Source organism: Varroa jacobsoni, unplaced genomic scaffold, assembly GCF_002532875.2.
Source record: "Varroa jacobsoni isolate VJ856 unplaced genomic scaffold, vjacob_1.0 scaffold_1302, whole genome shotgun sequence".
Classification (NCBI taxonomy): Eukaryota; Metazoa; Arthropoda; class Arachnida; order Mesostigmata; family Varroidae; genus Varroa; species Varroa jacobsoni.
The window spans coordinates 336,963-361,290 of record NW_019214204.1 but is presented as its reverse complement, the minus strand read 5'-3'; the positions used below and the strand labels follow the sequence as shown (position 1 = coordinate 361,290).

At 38.8% G+C, this 24,328-nt stretch overlaps 1 protein-coding gene and 1 long non-coding RNA gene across 3 annotated transcripts; one reads left to right on the top strand and one right to left on the bottom strand.

Annotated features, from left to right (window-relative positions):
* Window positions 1-5,539: 5,539 nt before the first annotated feature.
* Window positions 5,540-24,023, bottom strand: LOC111268604 (chromaffin granule amine transporter). 2 transcript variants are annotated; one of them, XM_022847677.2, is made up of 10 exons: window positions 23,955-24,023; window positions 23,381-23,433; window positions 18,283-18,358; window positions 15,476-15,571; window positions 14,843-14,921; window positions 11,655-11,706; window positions 11,355-11,418; window positions 9,880-10,002; window positions 9,361-9,491; window positions 5,540-6,523 (listed from the first exon to the last, which is right to left on the bottom strand). In XM_022847677.2, the coding sequence occupies exons 1-10, from the start codon at window positions 23,971-23,973 to the stop codon at window positions 6,485-6,487; spliced, it is 732 nt and encodes a 243-aa protein (XP_022703412.2). In that variant the 5' UTR covers window positions 23,974-24,023; the 3' UTR covers window positions 5,540-6,484. The 2 variants fall into 2 exon arrangements, with proteins under 2 accessions (XP_022703412.2, XP_086827874.1); XM_086971748.1 differs by lacking the exons at window positions 23,381-23,433; window positions 23,955-24,023 and adding an exon at window positions 18,692-18,960.
* Window positions 11,365-13,911, top strand: LOC147752352 (uncharacterized). Its single transcript, XR_015314299.1, has 3 exons — window positions 11,365-11,538; window positions 12,742-12,860; window positions 13,497-13,911. It is a non-coding gene; the product is annotated as an uncharacterized LOC147752352 (long non-coding RNA).
* Window positions 24,024-24,328: the final 305 nt, after the last annotated feature.

Here is a 24,328-nt window from a genome sequence, read left to right as displayed (position 1 = left end):
TTAGACAGAATTCTTATAGATACCGAACAGTGGTGTCTCTACGTCGACGTGAAGCAGAGCAATAGGTAACTCCTAAGAATATAACCCCTAGGTCCAGAAGGCAGACAAATTTCTGCCTCGAAGAAAACCGGTACGTTTACGGTTGACGGGACTGGATACACTGGTAAATGCTTGAAAAGAACAAAATGATCCACAGAAATCTCTACATGACTCAATTGCGTCGAACACTGAACGAGGCTTTTCAGCAGAAAAGAGTCAGTAGGCAGGGCGAAGTCCTCCTTAATAATAAGCTACCCATGCAGAACGTCCGCGGCAGACACGTTCTGCAAGACCTTAAGTAGGAAGTTTTTTGCGCCCATCACGTTCTTCAGATCTCTGCGTACGGATTCGACCATTGGCATGTGAAATTAGTAACCCTACATTTGACAGTAAAAGGCTTGGTTGAACAAATACGTCAGACTTGCGAATTATTACTTGCGAAAATATAATCTTATAGCTTGATGAACGGGAGGAAATACTGAAGGGTCACGATGAATACATAATATATTAATTTGCTACTATAGCTCGAGTGAAACTCTGCGTTTTTGTTCGGTGAAAAAAGGGCTATTATTTAATTTTGTTTTTGCCTATAAGTAAAGTTCCATGCCGAACTACGGTTATAGATTACGTTCCATGAAATGAGCATATCTACCGAATAAAATTCATGCATTAGCTCTCGTGCAAGCATACGGCCGTCTACGATGTTTGTTGTATTGTCGCTATGTAACCTAGTCCTCCTTAAGCAAACGAAAGATTGCAGATGCACGTTATTGACTGTGTCAACGTCGGATTCAACCAAACGAGCGCGTCCAAAAAAGCTGTGAATGAAAACATCTGACCGTTATAGTATATTCAAACTGAGCTACACTGGATAGCGCTTATAATACAGATTTATTCTCGGTGGACTAACGGTTCGTATTTGATCACCACTCTGTAGACAACGGTCTAACTTCAAAGCGTCCTTGAAGTAGTGTGATAGCAACGTGTTTATTTATTATGCTTCGAAATGCGTTAGATGATCAAAGTTCGAAGCCAGGCGTAGACACACAACGTTTTCCCGAGGGGGCTAGCCGTCAGAGGCAACGGTTAACATCAGTACCGAACGTAAAACTCGACACATTCAATGGACAGCGTTTAAATAATGCAGAAGGCGATTTAAATGACCCATACAGTTGGCTGAATTGTATATATGCGCGCGCCCCCATGACCGCAGGGTCAAAGAGATCCCCAACCGGATAAGTGTGGACGGTAGTTTTCGTTTTAACAAACATTACAGTGCTCAGACCAATGTGTATTGCTATATATACTTAAATAACACGACAAATCAACCTGGAAACGAATAATAACACTCCTTTTAGATATTGGCATTCCTCTACGTGTCAAAAGCTATGTAAAGGCATATATACGGTTGTTGTCTGAGCCTATAACAGTTATTCCCTCTGTACAGATATCATGTAAATGTAGCTAGATAGCCTTGGTTGGTATCAAATAGACATCCGGCTCTATTTCCTTAAAGTCGACAAGTTGTTTTGTCTTGATTGTTTCGCGAATCAAATGTCCTCGTGGTGTAAACTACAATGTTTGGACCACGACGGTCTTGCGCTTGATTCGAATGTCTTTTTTCTGCGTTTCTCTCTTCTTCAAGTGGGCTCTATATGACCATCATCTTCAGGTTCAAACTAGTCGATGAAGAAACGCCAGCTCTGTATGATTCGTTCGTTTCTGCCGCGAGTGGGGGGTTAACAATGTAAAATAAATTGTTTGCCTGCTACCCTCTCTCACAGCGCAAAAGCTTACAACCTCATATTGTCACAGACGACAGTCGAGTGTGTTTAAATACCTGTACCTGTATGTAAATATCTAAGTACGCCTGCAATCGCGGCAGCTATCAAAGACTGTGAGGACCTTCCAAGGTACAATTAGCGACCTGCTGAAAACTTGCAAAAACTAGGACGAACAACGTTAACTATAACAGCCAAAAGCAAATATTACTAGTTGATTATTACTTTCACTATTCTCCTGCTAACGCTATAGCTAATTGAACAATAAAATTGTGGTCATGTAACGGCCATGTACTACGTCATTGTACCACGCGTCTGACCTATATATGATGAAGCCACAATACCTCCCATAGATAAATTCTTTTAAGTCTGAAATTTGGAACTTCCAATTTTTTTACAGAAGAGGAATACACGACAAAGTGCAAGATCACACCACATATGGCGTTCGATGCATGGATATAGCCATGCACCCAATGACTCAAACCTAGCCAATACAAAAGAATCATTTTTGAACTTGTATTGTTTGGTCTTCTACACACGAGTCGAATTTAAATCACCCTACTGCTTGTATGTGTGGGCACGTAACCAACATGACTGAGAAGAGCCTTGTTTGCAAATGTCATCGTTGAAAAGTTTGCCCTTTATTCCATCACTGAACGCAATGTCGGGTCGGCATCTACAAAACGGTAGGTAACCTTTCATGTCTGATACAAAGTTCGTTGTACTGAATATGCACTATTTTGAATCCACTGATAGGGCTATTTCTGTCCTGTGTGAGAATACGACCAGGATACACGTAGCCGAAGTGAACATCGAAAAACATATAAATAATAACACCAAAAGTATATGTCCTATTTCGTGCCCTTGGGACCACAGTTGTTCGCTAGGTTCTCTCACTCTGATTAGGCCGTGTAAGGGAACTAACATTGAAACTGACCGCAGGCGCATTCCGTTTCATATGAACTAGTGCCTTATTATGCCAAATTATGTTAATTTTTTCTTTTTACTTAATTACGCTTGTATAACTAACGGAGCTCAAACCAACAACCTTAGCCTTTTCAAACTGAGGTTCAGCTGTTGAAACCAGTACATCAACTGAACCTAGGTGATCACAACAGCTTCCGCTCACTCAAGGCCTTTCAATTTTGACAAATACGAGGATTCAGAAGTGGAATGTAATAGCGCGTTTCTCTTATTTCTGTTTGCCGGTGACCACTATGCTAGAGTTTATAGTTGAAAAGTTAGCATCCAGTAATAATTTTTGTACTTTTGTCTTTGAATACAGGCTACTCGTTTGTTTCGTTGGTCGTTCTCATAATTGATAGAGTTGAAGTGCCTAGACTTGAATATGTATTGCTTCTGTTCGGTGAGCACCTACCACTGTAGCTAACATTTTTGACGCCTTTGGCTATTCCATCTACATAAAGCCCTAGAAGGTACCTTTTTGGTATAGCATAAGAAATTTATCCCGACTAGAAGGTTCAGCCAAGGTGAGTTTGACGGACTTATCTAAGGCTTCTCATACAGAAACCTTATTTTTTTTTCATGCGGGACACTTGGAACATAGCTTGTGTAACCTAGAGTTCTGGCCGTTACTACACAGTGTTTTTTAGACGTTGTTTACTTTTGCTTCCATCTCAATCGTATATCGTCGATCACGTATTCACACGGTTTTATATGAAGTATTTATGTACCAGAGTGAACTTGATCAAGAAGAGGCCATATTTTAAAAGCTAACTACCTTTCTTTTCCCTCAAACGTGATTTTTACATACCAACTGATACTAGTACTGTATTCTAAATAATTAGAATATGATACCAATATTAGCTGCTGCTTAGAATAGAATGCTGTGAATAGCCACTTCCCTGTTTAAATCCACCTGCTAACGTTGACTTTGCAGTCTAAATTTTATTAAACTTCAATTTATCGTAGTCGTTGCGTGTTTGATCCGACGCTGAATAGCTTATTCAGTTTTGCGTACCGTCAATTCCTAAAAATACTTATCAATTAAATAACCTTTTACCACTATTTCCGTTGTTCTAGATCAGCTAGAGGGTAACGACAGCACGTGAACTTTTGCAACGTTATTTATCTTCTTCTGTGCAATATTCATCTTACATAGGCACACGGTCCAGCAGAGTCAGGCCGCGCCTTCCACCCGCACGTTCTGCGGGATTATAGCTTAACAATGGTCGCTATTCATTTATTTTATCACACGATGCGATATGACCAGCGGCGTATTGTCCTATTACGGGCCTGAGAGGAGGCTGGGACAACGCGCTGAATCTTGTGTCTGCTTCCTATAAAGGTTGTATCCGTGAAGAGGATTTGTTCGCCGACGGACAGTCTTGCCTAACTGATAGATCGAACTGTGGGGATGGGATAAAAAGGAAAGACTAACGATCTAATAGGACCAATTTGTCATTGTCCGAAACCCTTAAATCGCGAAGGCTGTCCGTGAAGTAAAAACCCTTTATATACATTTGCGACACATACAGCCATACATGTATACATATTATTCGCTATTCGACTAACTAGAGAGTCTGAACAAAGCCGCTATTAAACGTGCTCGCTATCGCCTGAAGCTATACATAGCTAGATACATACACCACACTCTCAATAATTAAATACCTTCTTAAACATTCCCTTTTCTAGGCTTTGTAATAAATTTTTCTATTTTTTTTTCCATTCATACCGTTTTGTATCACATACCTAAACTGAACCACACCCCATAGCTGTTATTAAAATTTTATTACAAAACCACTTCCGGCTTAGCATGACTACTTATTTAGACCAGCTGTAAACATCATGAACCTGAAATATTTGTTCTATATCAATTTAATATTCAACTGGATCCAAAAAAGACACATACTCACAAAAACTGCACACAGCTTAATTACAAACTTGAGTGTTTTTATTGCCTCAAAGAAATGTTTATCATTACGGCTTAACTTGACTCCGTCCGTGCTGAGCCAGCTGCACATCGAGGTGCCTACCATCTCTTGGAAATTGTGGCCTCTCTTCTCATTGTCCTTTGGCCAGCGTTTACACGCTAAGCATTACCGCTGAAACCTATTAGCGCTAAATCTGCATAAAATGCTTTCGTAATGAATTTTAAAATTAGCCAAAAATATAAATAGTTCCATAAATATTCGATGCTCTAAAAAGTATGCAAAGGTGTCAACGAATCGATGTTTCTGACGGTTTGCAGTAAACCTTACGAGAATTACGATCGAGTTTGGTATGAGAATAGTTACTAAAGGGAAACATAAAATATATTTATGTCAAAAAGATAAATTAGGCATGATTATCTGAATTTTTGGAGCATTTCAAGATATTACACTTAGAAATAACAGTGATCAAGCATAAGCACGGAATACCATATATCTTGAAAAATATCAATTTAAAGGAAAAAGATTGGAAAATTTTGAATTGCAAATTGAAATAAGTGAAAGGATTTCGACGTCTTTTGTTTCCTTTTTCTTTTCTAAACCTAATCGCTATCGAGATCAATTGAAATTACGCCGAATGACAAATCTGCATTTAAAAACACCTAACACACAAATTTTGAATTCATATACCCTTAATAAGGCTTCGAATGTTTCTATTATGTCAAGCTGGGAAATGAAACGAACACAAATTCAACATTCTCACTGCATACTGTTTTTTGTGGTGAATCAAAAATATGTATAAATAAAACTGTACGACCTTTGTTCCCATTCGTTTATTGTTTTCGCGCTGCATTATCCATTTATTTAATATTGTTTGTGGTAAACAACAACTGACACGCTATACGAGTTCCGTACGTTCCTAATGGGAGCATATTATACACGTATAATAATGTTAAACTAAAATCTTCGACAAAAGCGAAAACCTGGCGGCAACTTAGGCGGCAAACTCCGGTGAAATGAACCTCGGTTCATTAAAGCTGACAGGCTCGAAGCTTCTAAATCTGGCCGTGACGTCCCATAACGACCACTGCTGCTGCCATGCATGCTCCGTCTGATTCATTAATTTTGGGCGGGGTGACGGCGAAGACTCTGACTCAAAGCCAAAGGAAAACGCTGCTTTACGAAAATCCCATTCGATAGGAAAGGCAAAAACGAGAGGAAATCTAAAGGAGTACTTCGGAGCTTCATATACGTACGCAGCGCAAGGGCCCCATTGGTTCGCTCTATGAACCAGCAGGCCCAGGGAATATCTTTCAGCACCGTCTATTACTCCCAAATATCCACTCTGGAGCATGCATTTCGTAGAGAAATAGATCAGTCAAGTAAATGCACTTTACTTGATGAGTGAGATGAAATTAAATTGCTTTATTTAATCAAACAAATAGTCTTTACTGGGGGAAGGGGGGTAAACAGAAAGGTTCGGATACGTAAATAACTAGACACGGCTATAAACGGCATTGGTAAAATTATATGTGACAATAATCATTAAAGTTCCACATAGTATTCTTGTATAAACATCGGAATTTGCAGAAAAGTTTGAGATCTTGGTTTTGAACGAAGCATAAGTAGGAGGGTTGTAGATAAGTGACACTAGAAGAGTCGTGTACTGCCTAACATTGGTTTCGAAGCTAAAAGATTGTATAGTAATGAAATTAACTTTTGACAAATACTCTTTCTTTAGGCAGTCTCAACTTGTGTGCTTAGCTCACTGTTCTAGCTCTGATCTTTCGAGTCAACCATTTTGGCATGTACCTAAAAAGAGAGACGGAAGTTTACGTTAGCGATGCAAATCGGCTCAAAATACTGCCATGGATTATATCTTTGCTTCTATCGCTATCCTAAATGCTGTCACGTTAAATGCATCCATATGCGATCCACATAATCCTTGTATATCTCTAATCCATTTATCCGTTACAGGAATTACGTCTCCGTAGAGTGGAGGTGCGGTGACGCGCTAGATCAGACAAACGTAAGTAATAGCATGTAAGTTCTATATAGATTAGAGATCAAACGGATATGTAGAATGAACAGCGGTTTACGTCCAGAAATAGGGACCGAGTGCATACTGTGCTATATAGCTGGAACGTTTCCTCTTGTCTATTCTTAACGAAAGAATTCGCTGTGCGAAATAGATAACGGTTACTGGATGATAGAAAAACATAGAGAAACTATCTTTGCTCATTATAAACATTTGGCCATCGTATTTTTGCACGTTTTAGAATCTAAAAATAGGAAAGTAATGAAAAAAAGCTAAGGTTAAAATATTTCCGTCAACTTTTTCGTACTTAACTTAATCCTATGACTAAGTATTCTATAATACTTATAATACAGTCGATCAATAAACGGCTTTAAAATAACTAGCAGAAGTGATTAAAATTCTAAAAAATTAGGAAATATTCACTTGAAAGTTTCGTTTGTATATTTGAACTGTGCAATAATACACTCAATTATTTAACCTGAAAGTTACCGGATTCCCCAGATATGCCAAGTTTTTAGTCGGCACACAAAAGAAATTAAGAGGCAGCTCTAAAACTTCTGTATCATACCTTCGACTAATGTTGCACGACGTCTAAATTACTTTTAGCCAACAATCATAGCGGTACTATTATGGGAAATATCTTTTTCATTTATCTCCAGCCCCATATTGTGTAGCTTAACAAAGAACATCTTCGTTTTACTGTGAAATCAATAAGAGTAGTGATGCCCTACTTAGATACCAGAGTAAAATATTATCTTTTTGCCCTTATTTTGTTTTGAATGTTGTAGCTACTCCAGTATTTGGAGTACTTTTCTGTTAGATAATTTTTTTTTCTAACTTGTTCGCATCAATTGTCACCCGCTTATAGCGCATAACTTACAATTGGTTGTAATACCAACAACAAGTTTCTGATGCAGCGATTCCGTAGATGTCGGCCACCGTTGTTACGAGTGTAAGAGAACGATGGTATCGTCAGAATGTTTGAATGAAGAGCTCTATCACCGTTCGGTATAATAACAAGCAAGATAAATGAAAATTGCATCGAACTTTCGCTTCTAGCAAAAAACGTTTTCATACGGAAGCATATAGCGCTTCATCTAGTTATCTAACATCAATCACCGTATAAATAGTTACTGGTGAGGATCATATAAACCGCTACAGATACTGTCCTGGGAGTAAGTAATCTATGAAAGCACCCGGTTCGTTCGTTTTCGACATCGTATAATTAGAGACAAAGAAAATATGATATACGCAAATACGGGCACAAATTTCACGCGTCCGTATCGATGGCATTTTTTCATCAGCAAGGATCATCGACTGGTAGCTCCTTTGAAAACATGATTCGAGCCAGAGTTCACCAGGTCGCATTATAAAATCGATAGATCAAAAAATCTAGCACTTCAGTTCCGCAAAAACCACTTAGTGCTTTTTTTTTTTTTTAACTACATCGTCGCTGAAGGAATAACGTCACTTCAATCTCAGAATGCTATACGTGAAGCATACACAGTCGTATAGCCACCGTCTTGTTCGCCGACATCTTATGCTCCGCGACTGACATTAGTCTATGAACATGGCCATGAACAGATATATTTGTATACATATTAATATATGCGTGCCTTTGATATCCAGGTCATTTTGTGACTAAGACTAGAAAGGAAGTATTTGCTAAAGCCATACCTAAGACAGTGTCAATAACCTTCCAGCATCCGAAGCATCTCATTGCCTTCGGCTTAAATAAGTGCTGGGCCATCCAGTGGTGGAAGCGGGTGGACCGAGTGAACTCAACCTAATTTCGAACAGATGGAACCAATAAGTACCGACCTGAACAGAAGAAGTTCTGAACAGATAACTTTTTTAGTTAATTGGTAAGCTTGGCCTGAGTTGAGAAGGAGCAATTGAAGTAGGCTATTTTTGCGAAACGTATGGAACTGTGCCTTGCTAGTAAAAGACACAAAGGCTACGTCACATGCGGCCTTCGCTCGGCTTTTCATGCCCCCCTCTCTCTCTCTTTCCTGCTTTGCAAGGGTCGTAATGAACACTACCTGACAGATAGTTGCTTTGAAAAGTTAGCGCAAGGACCAGCCGAATACCTTCTCGCCCTTGGGCCGGCAGCACAAATGCTCTACAGGGAACAACGACGGTATGGAAAGAATTGTTCAAAATGGAAATTGTTGATATTCTATACTTCTCGAAGCGATTTAATATTTGTGACCGCATAAGCCGCCTGTATGTTGCTATGACTGCCGTAGACAAATGTTGGTTTTTAGGGCTTTGAAACAGCAGACCTGTCGGATCATTTGTGTCGCTCAAATGTTTTGGGCTTATTCGTTTCGTTCGAGACACGAGATGGCTAGAGTTAGAAAAGAGTATGCACCACAAAACAAATGCTATTAAAAGGTAATATTGGAACAACCACGGCAGGTCAGTTGCGACGAAAATCGTCGAAAATTTTGCTCTAGGTAGTATACTTGGATTAAATGAGTTTGTAGAGTCAACCTGGAATATAAAATGTCTGCCACTTGTTATGTAGTAACGTCGTAAACTATCTTCTTCAAACGGTTAACCTACTTCTAAGGTTCCAGCGTACGAATAGAATTGTTACACAACTTACCCGTGTAAGAGCTCTTTCTAGAGGCCGTAAAGTTAAGGTGAATGGTGCATATGCGATATTCAACAGGGCTAAAGCAATGATTGAAGTGCGAAATCCGAAAGGACAAATTGTGAGGCCCGCCCATGCTGGACCTGTGCGGACACAAAGACATATACTAATCAATAAATTATAAAAGCTGAAGTCTATCGTATCTGACATTTGATGTCCAATATCGACGATCTAGAGCTTTAGATATGCATCCGAATTGCCCGATCCTATAAATTGTATTTATAAAGAACTCACATGGGACACATACATTTGTTACTAGCATAAAAGGATTGCTTTGTGATTGATATATTCTATAAATATGCCAATATAAGTATTTCGACGCAGCACACAATGTACGTAACCCACATTTGTTCTGAAAGCTTCGTTGGTAAGTTTTATTCTCTGCTGATAGGCAGAATACTTTTAAGCTTCGCCTTATCCCCTATGTCTATTTTTACCGAATAGAATATAAATTACTATCTATTATATTACCAAGTGCATACGCAGCGCAGACTGCGGCTTGGTTTAAAGCGTAGATCATCGAGTAGCATCTCTCATGATACCAAATGTCTCCAAATGAGGCCAACAGCGAAAGGACTGACACATCGGTACAGCCTGCAATCAAACGTGGGACACGCCTTAGTAATTGCGAAATGACTAAGCTAACGATCTACCTACTGCAGGTTGATTTATCAACAAAGCACCACCTGCCATGATTGTCCTTTTTGTGTGAACACTTGTACATCATCTCACAATCAAGTTCAGGCTACACTATACGCTGCCATCATGAAGACCTTTAAAATGACAAAACTAAACCTAGAAGGTGTTTTGAGAGAGCAGTATTCGTAGAGAAGCTGAATAGGACAATGAGTGATCCTAGTTGCCACATGAAGCTGTAGATGAGCCAGACGCCTGAGCTACATCCAAAAGACCTGAGCCTTGTAAGTATATTTCATACCTTATATTAGCTTGGCTTCGTGACAGATGCGGCCACTAGCAAAGATACGAATGCTGTGTGATCAAAAGCTAAAATAGTATACAGGAGGTAGAGAAGTTGGGGACGGATAGCAGTGGGTTCTGTGATGTTGCTTTGTCGATGAATGCCAGCCAATAGATTCGCTATCAGCTCGCTCCTCCCTGTGCACCGATGCGTCAACGGCCGTGAGGCTAAAAACTTATGGCTGACTTACCTGAACCGAGCAGTCAAGCATTCATTCATTCATTAAAGCTTCCAAAAGAGCTCTGTACATCAAGCCGGCTGTCGGAATTTATTCTCGTGAAAACTCCTGATATGACTTAACATTAAATATAAATAGCTACAGTTTGTAGTGAATAAACAGTTAACAACTATAAATGAGAGAAAAAAACAACTCGAACCCTTTTCAAAGAAAAATCTACAATTACTAACGGCACTGCTCCCAAAATTTTCTGTCCGATCCAGTGTGCTCTCCCTTATTTGATGCAGTGACCTAATCCATGCTTTCCTAAATAATCTATCTCAAAACGAATTACTTATGACGGGATGTAGTCGTCTATTAGTTGTGTAGCTCCTTTAGGATATTATTATTTTTAGAAAAAAAAACAACATACATCCAGTTCCTACGGAATCACTATTGCACACTGGGAATTGTTAAATAATCGGAGAAAGTCTCACTTGACAGGAGTCACTTGTTAGCAAACATTATAAAATACGTATTACTTAGCAGTAAATAGTTCGATTGAAATCTATTAATTATTCCAGATTTTGATTGTAAATAACTAAACAATACGATGCTAAACCGAATCCATTTCATCCTGTTAATGATATAATAAGATCTATATATATAAGAAGATAATAAGATTAACATGCTTTTAGCGATTATAGAAATTATTATTAGTGATTGAAGCGATTATAGACAGTAAATATTATTAGTTTATATTAAGAAGTATAAAAGAATGGACGTCTTGATTGCTAATGTTTTACTTACCTATGGCAAGGCCAATAACAAAGTGAGGCACGACTAGTTGTCCTAAAGCAGACACGTGAGCTATCTGTGAAATGAAGCAGTTGTAGCATTGTCAGTATCCGAAAATCTGAACGGTACTGATACAATAGTATGCGGTAACAGAAAAGATCGTTTTTGGAATCACAACTTCGAGAAATTTTGAGACGTAAGTGCCCTGTATAATTGATCACTGTGCCAGCCTTCAAGAGAAAGGCTTTTATAGATTCAAATGTGTGGTTGGTAACCTCAGTTCATTTGATAATATCGATTATAGGAACTTACAAAAGAGAGTGCCGTTCCAATTCCCAGTAGAGATAGAAACATAGAGAAAGCTCTGCAAAATTTAAAGAAAAACATGGTTTGAACATGACCAGTTGTGCGGTTCTTATTTTCGGCGATATGATAGGTTAGAGCATCTCCTAGCGAGGAAAACAGACATTTACAACATCGAAGCCAGAAGACTTTCGTCAATTTCAGGCAAGTATTGGCAAGTAATTGCGGGAAGTTTCTTACCAACTTAACAATGGCTTCTACGAGGTTTTAGATAATGTGTAGCCGTATGTAAACGTTAGAGAGGGTAAATGATGGGTCAATGTTGAGCGCTAGTCTAGGTTGGACTGTGTACATGTCTCTGCTTGACCGGCAAGACCCGGATGACTCTGGGCTACAGTTGGTGAGCCATTAGAAAAAACTAGAAAATTGTTTAGTTAAACGATGATCGTACATCTCATATCATCAGGTCTGAATTATGGATATCAGTGCTTTCGACGTTAGTTGTGTTAATTTGTTGCTTGGCAGCAGCGTCTACTTGAATCGTACGCAAAAAAATGCAGTTCTATGATCGACAAGCAGACACAACACCTGCATTGATCTTATTGATCATTAGTAAGCATATAGACCCGTGCTTATCATAATTTGTAAAAAATATCGCAGATCTGAATAACACTTTATACTGCATGATTGTTTTGTTTCTATAAGGCATCATCTTAAGGCTTCCTATTGCGCCTCAGCAGGCTTTATTGAGACACTAAGCTTGCGTCGAGTTCATTACAAAATAAGTTCTGCTTCCGATAGAAAAAACGTAGAGAAGCGCTTCGAAGCATTATCTGATTACAGATGAAGCCACTTTTTTTTTCGATATTTCTAAGACATGTTCGGTCGCCAGTGAGTTAGATTCCTAAATAGATTTATGATAACGGAATGTAGTTGCTATCTACACCGCAGGAGGAACAGGAAGAAGTTGTTTCATTTTGTATCAACAGTAATTAAAGTATATAGTCATTTCTAGAAATCCCAAAGCCGGTACTATGGCACAAGCTAGTAGGAAGTCCGAAGTTCAATGCTAAATGTGATTCATCATATCGATCAGGTGGTGGCCCGCTGTACCATTCAATGGCGATCTCATTAGGAAAGTGCATCGTGTCCGCTATTTCGCCGCTTACTGTCACAACATCACCGCACTTATATAATAAATAATAAAAAAAAAAGGTATGATGAAGACCTGCCTCGCCGAGACTTTTGCCGCTGGCAAAAAAAAACAAAATACGGAATTTAGTCAAAGCGCATGCCACTAATCGCTAGGTCGGTAATAGGTGAGCTAGATTCTGTTATAATTCATCGAAGTTCTGAGCTCGTCATTATATGGCTCCTTCGCTACATCAAACACCTACCCGTTGGATGGCATATCCACCTAAAGGATGAATATAGAAGCGGTTATTGGGCAAGGCTAAGTTTTTCAATACATTCTGTTTCGATCTAAGTCCATGAACCATTAATGAGGGTGCAGCTCTAGAAAAACCATCTTCTAACATCCTTAAGATGTTTTTGCAGCAGCCATCTGACAAAATCCTGTGGAAAACCACTGACAAAACTCTGTTCAAGTCAGAAAAAACCACTTTGGTCATCTCAGTGCACAGATTTTCGGCATATCAGTGTTAAAACGATTCATCTGCAACCAACTGATTACATATTGAAAGTATAATTCTCATAGAAAATGTTTTCTGGAGCTGTACACCATTCTTCTGCAATAGGCTTTTGCAATTGGCTACTATTTAATGTTGCTAGCCCAGTTTAAGAGAGCTCTTTGCATCAACAAATCATTTAGCGGTAATCGATGCATTCCAGGCAACACCTAGCCTTTGCAAGGAAAAAATGGACCATAATGTCCGAGATAGTACCGCATGCGTGCCACCGTTGAACCGATTTGTATTTGAAAAAAGCCAAATGCTTACTTCGCACGCAATTCATCCGTAAAACAGGTATGCTACTATATAAGAGATAGTAGAGCTTAAGAATAAAAGCGAAATCTATGAAACAGAGTACGTTCTCTTCCGCCTGTACTGTATCGGCCAATATTGCAGCTAAAAGCCTCTCTTAGTTAGTTTTAAGCGTCATCGCGAACATTTCTTCAAAAGGAGTGTGGGAAATTGAATTTCACCCGCCCTGGGAAGTCTCGCACGCCTCAGTTGCGGTAATCAGTACGACGCAAGGGCTTATCCGTGAGTGTTTTTACCTCGCGTAGGTAAATCTATTTTGAGTCGTCAGAAACGTAGCTAAAGTACAGTCGAACTTCGCACAAACCCTCTTCCTGGTGTAGAAATGACTTGTATCCACGGCAACTTCCATCCGTTCGTTCCCATGCGTTCTTAAATATATGTACGAGCAGTATCGCCGGCCATTAGTTTACCACATTTTTTAACAAACCACAGTATACACTTGTCAAAGAAGTGGTTAAATTGCTCCCAAAAAAAATAGAGGCTCAGGGCGGTCTTCGTGCTTTTGAAGCTGAAAATGCCATATCTAAGCGTGACGAAGCAGTTTCGAGCGGTACTTTGAGATGTTAAACTCTCGTCCAACAAAATTTGCTAGTCCAAAACTATTTCGGCAGCTTCTCGGTGCAAGACAAATAAGCATTGAAAACACTGCCACCGCACAAGACTTCTTAACTTGAAAAAATGGTAAATTTAATAATCAGGAAAAAAATTATGACAAAGCCTTCGAATAAACAAAGGCCGAAGTTTCCTTGACAACGTAATGGATTTACTTCGTTAAACAATATAGTACCTTAGCCATGCTTTTGATGAAATACTAATCAATAGTTATTATTTTCGAATTAAACATTCTCACGAAGTCAAGAGTGCTCCGCATTTTGCATTAGAAGGACAAACATCCTATTTACAAATAATCAACAAACTTTCTATTGACGTTTTAAGTAGGATAAGGAAATGCGATGCGATACATTACAGGACAATCCTTAGAATATATACCATAGAAATTTCGCGTGCCTGTTGGCTTCGCGCATGGAGACATTTTTCGATTATTCTTTTCAATGCTTTTCTTTCTCAATCAATTTTTTTCAATGAATCTATTCGCGAGATCGCCGTGAACGATGTAATAAATTAAACTTTACATAGCGACCTTACGAATTCTTTTCTATTGTAAGAAAGTTGTCAGTAATAAATTTGTCTAACTTGGATTGATAGCGAGTCACCGTAGTGAAGAAACACGTTCCAATGAAGTAGCCGGCGCTGTCAGGGAGAAATACTGTACCTGTAATTAAAATATTTATGACATTAGTCCTATATTTTTGGGCGTCTATTCACTCTGCAATTCACAAATATAAAAAATTAACAGTTATCTTATGCATTACATATTTTCGTTTACGCATAAATAAGTTGAATCGACGCACTAAATTACGTTCGTTCCATGTAGACACGCCATATATGAGCAGGAATCGAGGGCATAAAAAAACGCGAAAAAAAAAATACAATATACAAATATGCGCACTGAAACGCGTATGAAAATATTGACGGTTTCAGGGTTCTATGTACTTCGAAATACTGCTGTTAACGAAATACCTCATAAGTAATTATCGGCATGAAATTAAGTACGCTACACTAATCTTCGAATTAACTACCAGTACTGCGGTTTCATTGCTCTGTTTTTTCAAAACAGAGCAATTTCTCTATTATACGATAGTGGTTCAAGCATTTCCTGTTAATTTGTGACTTGTCAATGCCTGGCAATTTGTCGGAAGCTAACTTGGGTATCAATTCGATAACTAAACAAAAGAAGGCAGTGATTGCTAAACCATATATAGTTACCAATTTTCCATCGAGGAGTTTTAAACGTATGGCCGAGTAATACTGGGAGAGTCGGCTCCAGAATTGCGATTGAAGCAGATGACAAAAGTGTGGCACCTATAAAATGAGTCGCAGAACCAAAATATGAACGTTGTATGTATGTACATGCAGCTTCTGCAGGCGCCAGGCCCGGGTTACCTCATAAAGCATCATTCATTAACAGCAAAAAGCTGTAGTTCTAATGACGAGTGGCTTGCTTAGTCAATGACACACAGCTTTCCCCGTCTGTATATAAAATATTTACTATTTGTTCAAGTCTTCTGTCAATGCTTTGAATTTATAGACAGTTTTACGCCCATCGTATGTATTATTTATACCGGTCATCTGGAAAGCTGTAAACGAGCTTTTCTTCAGTTTTTGGCAATGAAACCAGAATGTAGAATGCTGCTTTTTTACCATTCTTGTTAGAAATTTTTAATTGTCAGAAATTTATTCAAAGGGAAGATTTCGCGAGCAGAGCACTCCTAGTAGTCCTGATTCTAGTACTCCTAACATGAAGCAAGAAGAAACAGAGGTCGAAGTTAACTCTACAACAAGAACGAACTTCATAAAGGTGTGGAGGCAATCATCGATTACCCGATTTCAGTGAAAGCGTTTCAGCTACCCTTTCAGTAATCGAGAAGTCTCAGAGCGAAAGGGAGAAAGAGAAGCAGAAATTTAATGACGCAAAGAGGGTAGTTTGTCTTATCAATGTCTTATCAACTTAAAAGTTTAGCGCCTTCAACGATAACCAAATTAATATAGTGTCATAGTAAAGTGGACTATTTAAATTGGATTTTTTTCGTGAGATCCAAACTCGGCTATCATCTCGTTATCACCTCGTTCAACCCGAACATATTTGATAATAGCTGACGTCTTCAAACCGGTGCACGCTTCGCTATGGCAAGTCTGCTCTTTTGTTCTCGAAAAAATGGCTTCCTTCTCGTACCAGAATAGGTAATTAACACATGCCCGCTATGACGAAGAGAATGATCCGCCTCATATATTATATATATTGCTTCTGCGTCCACAAACAATTACCTATTAGCTATTACCTGGTGGAAAATTCAGTTGCCTTTTCCTGAAAGAATACCGTGCAGACAGCAAAGCTTGTGCAGCTCAAATATATTTGCGGTACGCTGGTTTTTTTTTGCGGATAATATTGCTGTTAAATATCAGTTCAGCCGGCTGGTCCCTGGCGTAAAACCAAGTTTGCCTATGGCCAATTTCTAGCTGCGATAATACTAGATATTTTCGTTTTTACTGGACTTGCTAATCACGTATGTTAGATATGGCTCGTGAAGCGTTTTGGTTTTGGAGGAATAGTGGAAACAATGACTTTCTAACAGAAAGTCATGGTTTCTGCGCATTGAGTCTGCGCATTACGTGCAACTAATTTAGGCTAAATCTAAACGTCTCTCGCCTTTCAATTCCCATTTGCTCTATCTGAAACGTATTACGGTTTGTTAGAAATATAAATCTAATGTTTAGTATAGTTGTTTATTTTCTTCTGACAAAGAATCAAAGCTAAAAGGTTTGATGTGAGTTTTCGTTCCTTAATTGGCTGTCGGCCTGGGTGGCGTTGCAGCTCCGGCGTCTGGAGTCTCATGTACTACGGAGTCCGTGAAATGTGCGTTCGGCTTGGTATTGAAGCAATCTCTGCATGACTCTCCAGCATCGTAAGCATGTAGTTCCTTTCATGGAAGACATCTCTCCTTTTCAAGCTAGGCTTTTAGTGGCCTGATGCATTTAGGTAGCAGCTGTCATCCTCCATGTATAGATAGGCGGCTAATTGTCTGAGGAATCACCAAACAATATTTTCTATAACGTCCAAATTCTAAATCGCTTGGTACCAGCCCGGCCACCGCCTCAGTCGTCAGCTGAACAATCCAGGGGATTGACAGGACATACTCTACGAAACAACACCGAATGCTTTATGCTCGTTATTGGCAAACACTAAGGGTTACATGTTATGTTCGGAGCATAACCCAATAACGGTTTATTGTAATTGGCTCTATTTAATAAGTACACATGAAGATTGGCAGCTTTTTAGCAGAGAGTCATTTTACTGCTCCGACTCATTCTTTATTCCTCAATGTATGAAGACCTATTTAGTAATGGCACGTGTATTTACAATTCTCTCCCCCCCGTGAGCTGAAAGCGAACCCAATTATAACGGCCTCTAGGCATTGCAACGAACTGGTTCAGCGTGATCATAAAAAGCCTATGGAGCAAATCTTCATGTGTCATGACCACCATTACTAGTACACACAGTCGCAGTCATTGCAGTACTGTGAGCCCCTTCGGCCGATTAATGTAGAAAAACATTAATCAACAAAGAGAATCCGTTGTACCAAAGGCTTGCATTGTTCACGATGTCAGTTCTTCAAGACTGAGAACCTAATGCTGCCTTCGACTAACTTAATTGCAAGTTCAAAAGGTAAGGTTGACGGAGTTTTGAATGGTAGTTGCGATCTTGTGAGAGCTAGCGTGTTTGTTCTATAAGGTGATTCATAACCAACACACTACAAAGCATACGTCGAAATACCGAAAATAGAATATCATAGTTGAAACGAGATAGCCTCCTACTTATTTGTAGCAATAGCTTTTCAATGAAGCGATGTTTAATGCTTCTTAATGTTTACGTTGTGGCCCCTTTTATTGTCCCTGTCTCAGTTATCCATGCCCCGCGGCTACAAGGTAGAAAAACATAGATACCACAGTAAATTCAGTAGCACAGTCATACTATAATTAGTCCTAATACAGATGAATATATCGTGCAAATATACCTGTTGCAATGATCACGGCCGGTTCAGTCAGCATTTGCGTAATGAGATGAACGTTGACATCGCTTTCTTTTTCCGCCTGGTTGACAAATTGTATATGTTACGTTAACGCTTGTATTGGCTTGTATGTTGACGTTGCTTTTTTATAAGATAATCGTTCTCAGTATGGTGAACTTCGCTTGGCTGCCATAAATGATTTCAAAAATCATCGTTTTTTTTTTTCTAATTGCATGTGAAGTTACAAGACATACGCATGATCAAAGTGGAAGGTTTCTTTCGTCTTCACGGCAAACGTTTGCCTGATTTCTTCTTTCAGTCACGTCAAAGGTCACGAAAGGATTATATCTATACACATTTCTTTAATACTTTCGTAGTATCTACTGTGTGCTAGTTAATTATATTACAAACTGACCTCGTTGTTACTAAGCACGTCTGATTGCAGTTAATAGTACTGCTTGCTTTTTTTTTCATCATCACAACGCAGGCCTGCTGCCCGAAAATCGATCAACTGTAGTGAACAAAGCAATTGTTGTATACCAGAATAAAATTGTTATGATGTTCTATCTATGTTTTATGAAAAAAGTCCCAGCATGCTCATAAATACGAGCAATTGTGTTGTAAGCAAACAGTCTACTGTTGAAAATAACAATTGCATGAAACGATTAACATTTATTGCAAATGCATGGCACATGGGAAAATTTTGCTGGCTAGCAATTCCTATAGTTGCTAGATACGTTGACATTTTAGAACGTATCTAGGTTTTTTTGCATCCACATTCGTTGTCTAACGATCTCTGCCGCGATATCTGGCCATAGAAGTTCATCCAACTTGCTGATTGGGCCATATCAACAAACATGAAAGCCACTGAGGACCGCAAAAAACGACGTCCAAGAACTAAACAGCTATATATGCCCGTGCATACGTCGCAGCTTATTCGTGCATATATGTCTTTAAGCTGATGATTCGATTGGTAGGGGGAAATAGTAAACGTCTTTCCGGTAAACCCACTTACATCTGGGGTACACGGATGCGACATGTGGTACAAAGAGCCTTCGCGGTGGGCTATGCTATTGTACGTACATAAAGGGAGTATATGTTTACGGCAGCCAGAAAAAATAAATGGACTATATTTGCACGACGAACTGGCGTCTGGGATCGAGAGATTATAATAGCAGAACGTAATACGAAGCCTGTACCGAAAAAGAACATCGCTAAGATGCAAAGACACGTATCGCATGTACGTAGTTTGTGCACATACGCATCCAATTAGCAAAAGCTTTAGACGATGATTCTATGTAGGCTCATTGCAATGATATTTACGTTGTGAAAGTTGGGTTACAACAGCATAATTCGCAAATACTGGACAAACCCGAAAGTGAAAGCGTCGGCACGATGGTCTATTCAGAACTGGATATGACCAATTCTCGTTTTTTTTTCGACAAATATTCATCCCTCAAATAGAAAACGTATCGGTATAATTCTGAACAACCATTTCTCACTAGATCCATATGTTGAAATATAAAATTAACATCTTTGTTTCTACGATAATAGTGCTGGCGGATGAAATGTATTGTTTTCTTAAACCATATTCCTGACCATTCGTTATAATGAATTTGATGTAAGCTAGAACATGGCGTGACTATATACTGGATTGTTTAACTTTATCTTTGAACTTTTTGAATCTCGGAACTTATGCACATATGTTGAAACCATAAGCAAACTGCCAAAACAAAATAGACAGAACACCTGTCTCTAAGATTCGAGTAGCCTTATTTGCAACAACCGCGGTTCTCTACTTCGTTAAGCTTGAATATTTTTTGCGCTTGTCCTACATTTTTTTTTCGCGTGTTTGCTCATAAGCCTGGGATATCAAAACCAACAGAAGACATCAAACCATTCATCAAAATGGCCCCAGTGAATACAGGCTACGTAGCTGAATTCCTATAAATAATTTCTTTGCGTTTTCTGCGTTTTTAATTATTCCATCTGTTCTTACCTTGCTAATGTCCTGCATAGCTAAAAGTATTGATTTGGTCTTAACATGCATAAGGTTTACGCCGATAACGCTGATGATAGGGATACCGGCAGAGACTTAAGTGGGCTATTCAACAAATAAATAATAAGGTTGATGCCTGACTTCCTGCCTATGCTGCCGTGTTTTTTGGGGGCGTTAATATGGCGAGTTATAGAATGGAAATCAAAATCCTAAAATTTTGAGAAATTTTTCTAGGAAATATCCTATTCTGAGTGCGTCATATGACAGCCGAAAGAATAAAAGAATAATCTACTCATGTGGCTAGGATCAACAAGCGCCGAATTTGAATTTCAGAGAAGGCGCATGAGAAACTTTGCCAGAAGCTGTCTTTATAAGTAAAAAGCAACAAGTCAAGTTCCATGTAAGTGGTAACTGTATTGCTATCTGTTAACTAACAAAGATCTAATTTAGTATTTAGTTCGTGTAGGGGACGACCACCTTATTTATCATTAACGAAGAACGAAGTGCAGAGAAAACGTGTCCTTGTCGTTAGAAATCATAGTGGTATGTGCAGTATAATCTCACTGGTAGTAAGTAAGGGGCCAACTTAGTTTGATTACATTTTTTAATCGTAATTTACTCAACATCAGTCCGTACCATACCATAAGCATTGTCTTTTACGGGAAAAAGTCCCGGTTCTTTCGAAAAAAAAAGCATATGTTTGTGAAGATGTGCATACATGTGTAAAATACAGTTATCAAATGTCAAATATTGTCAAATGTGCAATGCAGTTATGTTGTTTGATATTAAAGAACAGTATTTTCCTTTATTAATATGTTCTTTTTAATTCACCTCGGCGTTGATTTTCTCAGCAAGTCTTTGTTAGTGTGTCGAGACAGACCGCTTTTCTATGAAGTGACACACATAGAACTATCGGACCCGCCTACAGAAGCGAACTTCAATTTTAAGATAATTTCATGCGGAACAAACTTTTGCTTTTAGAAAAAAATATATAAAAAAGAATATACGAAACAAAGAGTGTTTGTTTAAAAGAAGTGAGTCGTTTCGACTGGCAATTATGCTTTGAATCGGCTAGAGCTCTATCGTGCCATTGCCAGGCCTGGAGTTCAACCAGCTTCTTAAGTATCTAAAACGGTGTTTTGCGCAGTGTTCTTTTTAAATAATAATGATTCGGTATCTTCGTTAATTTCTAGATTCGTGAATTCCTAGATTTTTTTTTTTTTTCAATTGAAATAAACATGTCTGAGGTATAAGTTAAGTCAGATTTTGCTTTCACTGAAGCTTCGCATTCATCCCTAAGTTCACAGCTACTACTGGGATTTTACCCTTAATAATTATTTTTACGTAAACAAGGCCTTACCCAAGGTAAGGAACTCCTCCATTCTACATAAACTAACGCTTTGCATTCCATCTAGCATGTTCGGTTTATGTCGTGATGTTGTGGTACGCCGAAACAAAGAGGTATGGTGACGCGGGCTGACTAAAGAGACTTTCGCAAGGAGTAAGAAGTGCTTGGGACGTTCACTATGGGATCATTGCTTTAACAATATTGATTGTCTCAGAGACCCTTAAGGGGAGCTACCATATAAATTTATTTTCAGATATGTTTACTGTAGGGCCAAACGGCGCGGTAGGCCCACAGCGACGCATGAGCAATATCAGTACTCCTTTATCTCAATTGTCGTTCTCGTATGCTGTTAAGCAGAATCAGTCTTGTAACGTGCGCATAAATAATGATACTGAAACGTGTTCCCTTTAGATGCTATCTACGTAATTACTTGCTAACATATTGTTGTTAGCACTGGCAGGATAAATTAAGTATGATACTGTGATCAACAACACATAAACGTACGTATATTTTACCTGTTTTAAAAGGTTTGTGGAGTGTCGCATTGCTTATACGGCCGGTTACAATTAGATACGTTCAAAAGGCGCACGTAATTAAACACCAACAAGTAAAACAGCAGCCACACAGAAGAAAATTTACTTTAACATCCTACATAGCCTTTTTGCAATGGACCATATCTGACAAGATACAACTGCCTGCCCAATTTTACTATACATAGCGATATACTGTCTCTGCAGGAACTTGAGATCCTACAAGAACGTTTTTTGATCTTAGGTTGTCCCTCTCTGTCTACTTTTACAGCCTGAAATCGAACACGTACTGTACAACATCGATACCACTATAGGCTAGATATAGTAGGCACTATAGATATATAGTACTACAACCGACTTATAACGAATCCGGACTCAGTCCAAATCTGAAGTATTCTCCTTTGATCTGTGTTGGTCGAGACGGTAACGAACAGAAACGACGACCTTTCTCCATGCAGTGAAGCGGGCGTTTGTTGTTCGACCGTTGTTGCAAGATTTGCCTCTCGGACCTGGCTGAATAAAGGACCGCATAATGCTTCAATCATCGCTACCGTTACACCCTCCGCCTTTAATGCCTTCTCTATATCAAAGAGTCCAGCTTTCGAGCGAAATTTAATGGAGCAGAAATGTAAATTGCGCTTCGTAGCTGGCAGTAGCCCGATAAAAGTGGCTACGCCTCAGGCTACCGAGAGTCTTCGACGTTACCCCTTATCTTTTCATTACATTCTCCCTACAGTTCGTCTCTCTCAAATGTCAAAGTAAGTACAACTTCTATTCGTATTGGACAAGTTAATGTTAAACTTATGCATAATCGATACAGTAGTTTGAGAACGAGGCGTTGCACAATGTGGCTACATGTAAGGACAAATGAAGGCAGGGATATCGCTTTAACGAGGTAAGGTAAGGTAAGGTTGGGCTGATATATAGACATGGTTTCGCTTGTGAAGTGGATTCGTGATCGAGTGCGTTGAAGAGAGTTTTTAAGTAAGTAAGTACAATAAAATAAGATCATAAGAGAATCGTATGTCTATGATGTCGTGTCGACAGAAATGGATTAAATTAAATCAAGGCTTACTAAACTATGGACAGATTAATTATCGAATTCAGAGTCATAGTAATTTGTTTTTTTTAACCCTAATCGGATACACGAGCCAGGAATTTATTAGTATTACGATAGCAAAACAACTGGCCATTGGCAATGAAGTCAACGTCGTAGAAACTTCGAACCTGAATACACTCGTAGTCGACTTGATTTACAAGAGACGACGTCACAGTGATGGCTGAAATGAATTGGCCACACATGTTAGCTTTGTTTTGTGTGCTTATCAGTTTATATCATGTTTATCTAGTGAAGTTCATTTTTAGTGACTGTCAATGAATGAATGGTAAACGCGAGCTAGTTTTCGAAACACGCAAGTTAGCCTTGCGAAAAAATATCTTTCTATACAGTCGATCAAAGACGGCTTTCCGTTGAGCTAAGGAAGAATTACATATACCTTAAAGTACGACTAGTTAAATTTAAGCTTGTGTTTCATTTTCTACTGCTGTGTTCTAATGATCACTATTTTCTATACCAAGACATATTTGAATGCATGCAATACGTCTGCATTACCTGTTTTAAAAGATGCTTCTCGTATTGTCGTGTCGTCATTGAACGATTGAGCTATGTTTTAATGGTTAATCAGAGGAATCCAGGTCAATAATAATGCGAAGGTCGGTAAGCTCAATACTATTAGCGTCTGCAATTCATTTTCTGAACTTTTTTATGCTGTTATATTATCCATGCATTCAAGAGACTTACTTAGCACAGGTATGATCATGATCAATACGCCAATGAAAACGGCGTCCTTCCCCAGCAGATAATATATAATTCCGCCATATGGATAGCCCACTGAAACAAGCAGAAATTTATTATATAGAGTTATCCTCAAGCATCAACTATTCAGCCATACGTGCGCATGTCTGTGCTTAGTTTCGGACCTTTACCGACGGAAACGATGCTAACTTCAAACGGAGAGAGTGCCCCTTCTCAACTAGCAAATTTCGAAAGCCTATAGTTATGTTTTACACCTAACGAAAGCTAATTTAAATTAATTATGATAAACGCCAACTTGAATCGCCTTACGGAAAACATTACGAACTTCAGGCGATCCCAGATCCCAGTTTCCAGACACC

Bases quoted from the DNA above. Each gene is read 5' to 3' on its own strand.
- LOC111268604 (XM_022847677.2), bottom strand. The intron at 10,003-11,354 runs GTAAGTAAAACA...GTTTGATTGCAG, and splicing joins TGTTATTGGCCTTGCCATAG to GCTGTACCGATGTGTCAGTC. The intron at 9,492-9,879 runs GTAATATAATAG...GTGTCCGCACAG, and splicing joins CTGCGCTGCGTATGCACTTG to GTCCAGCATGGGCGGGCCTC.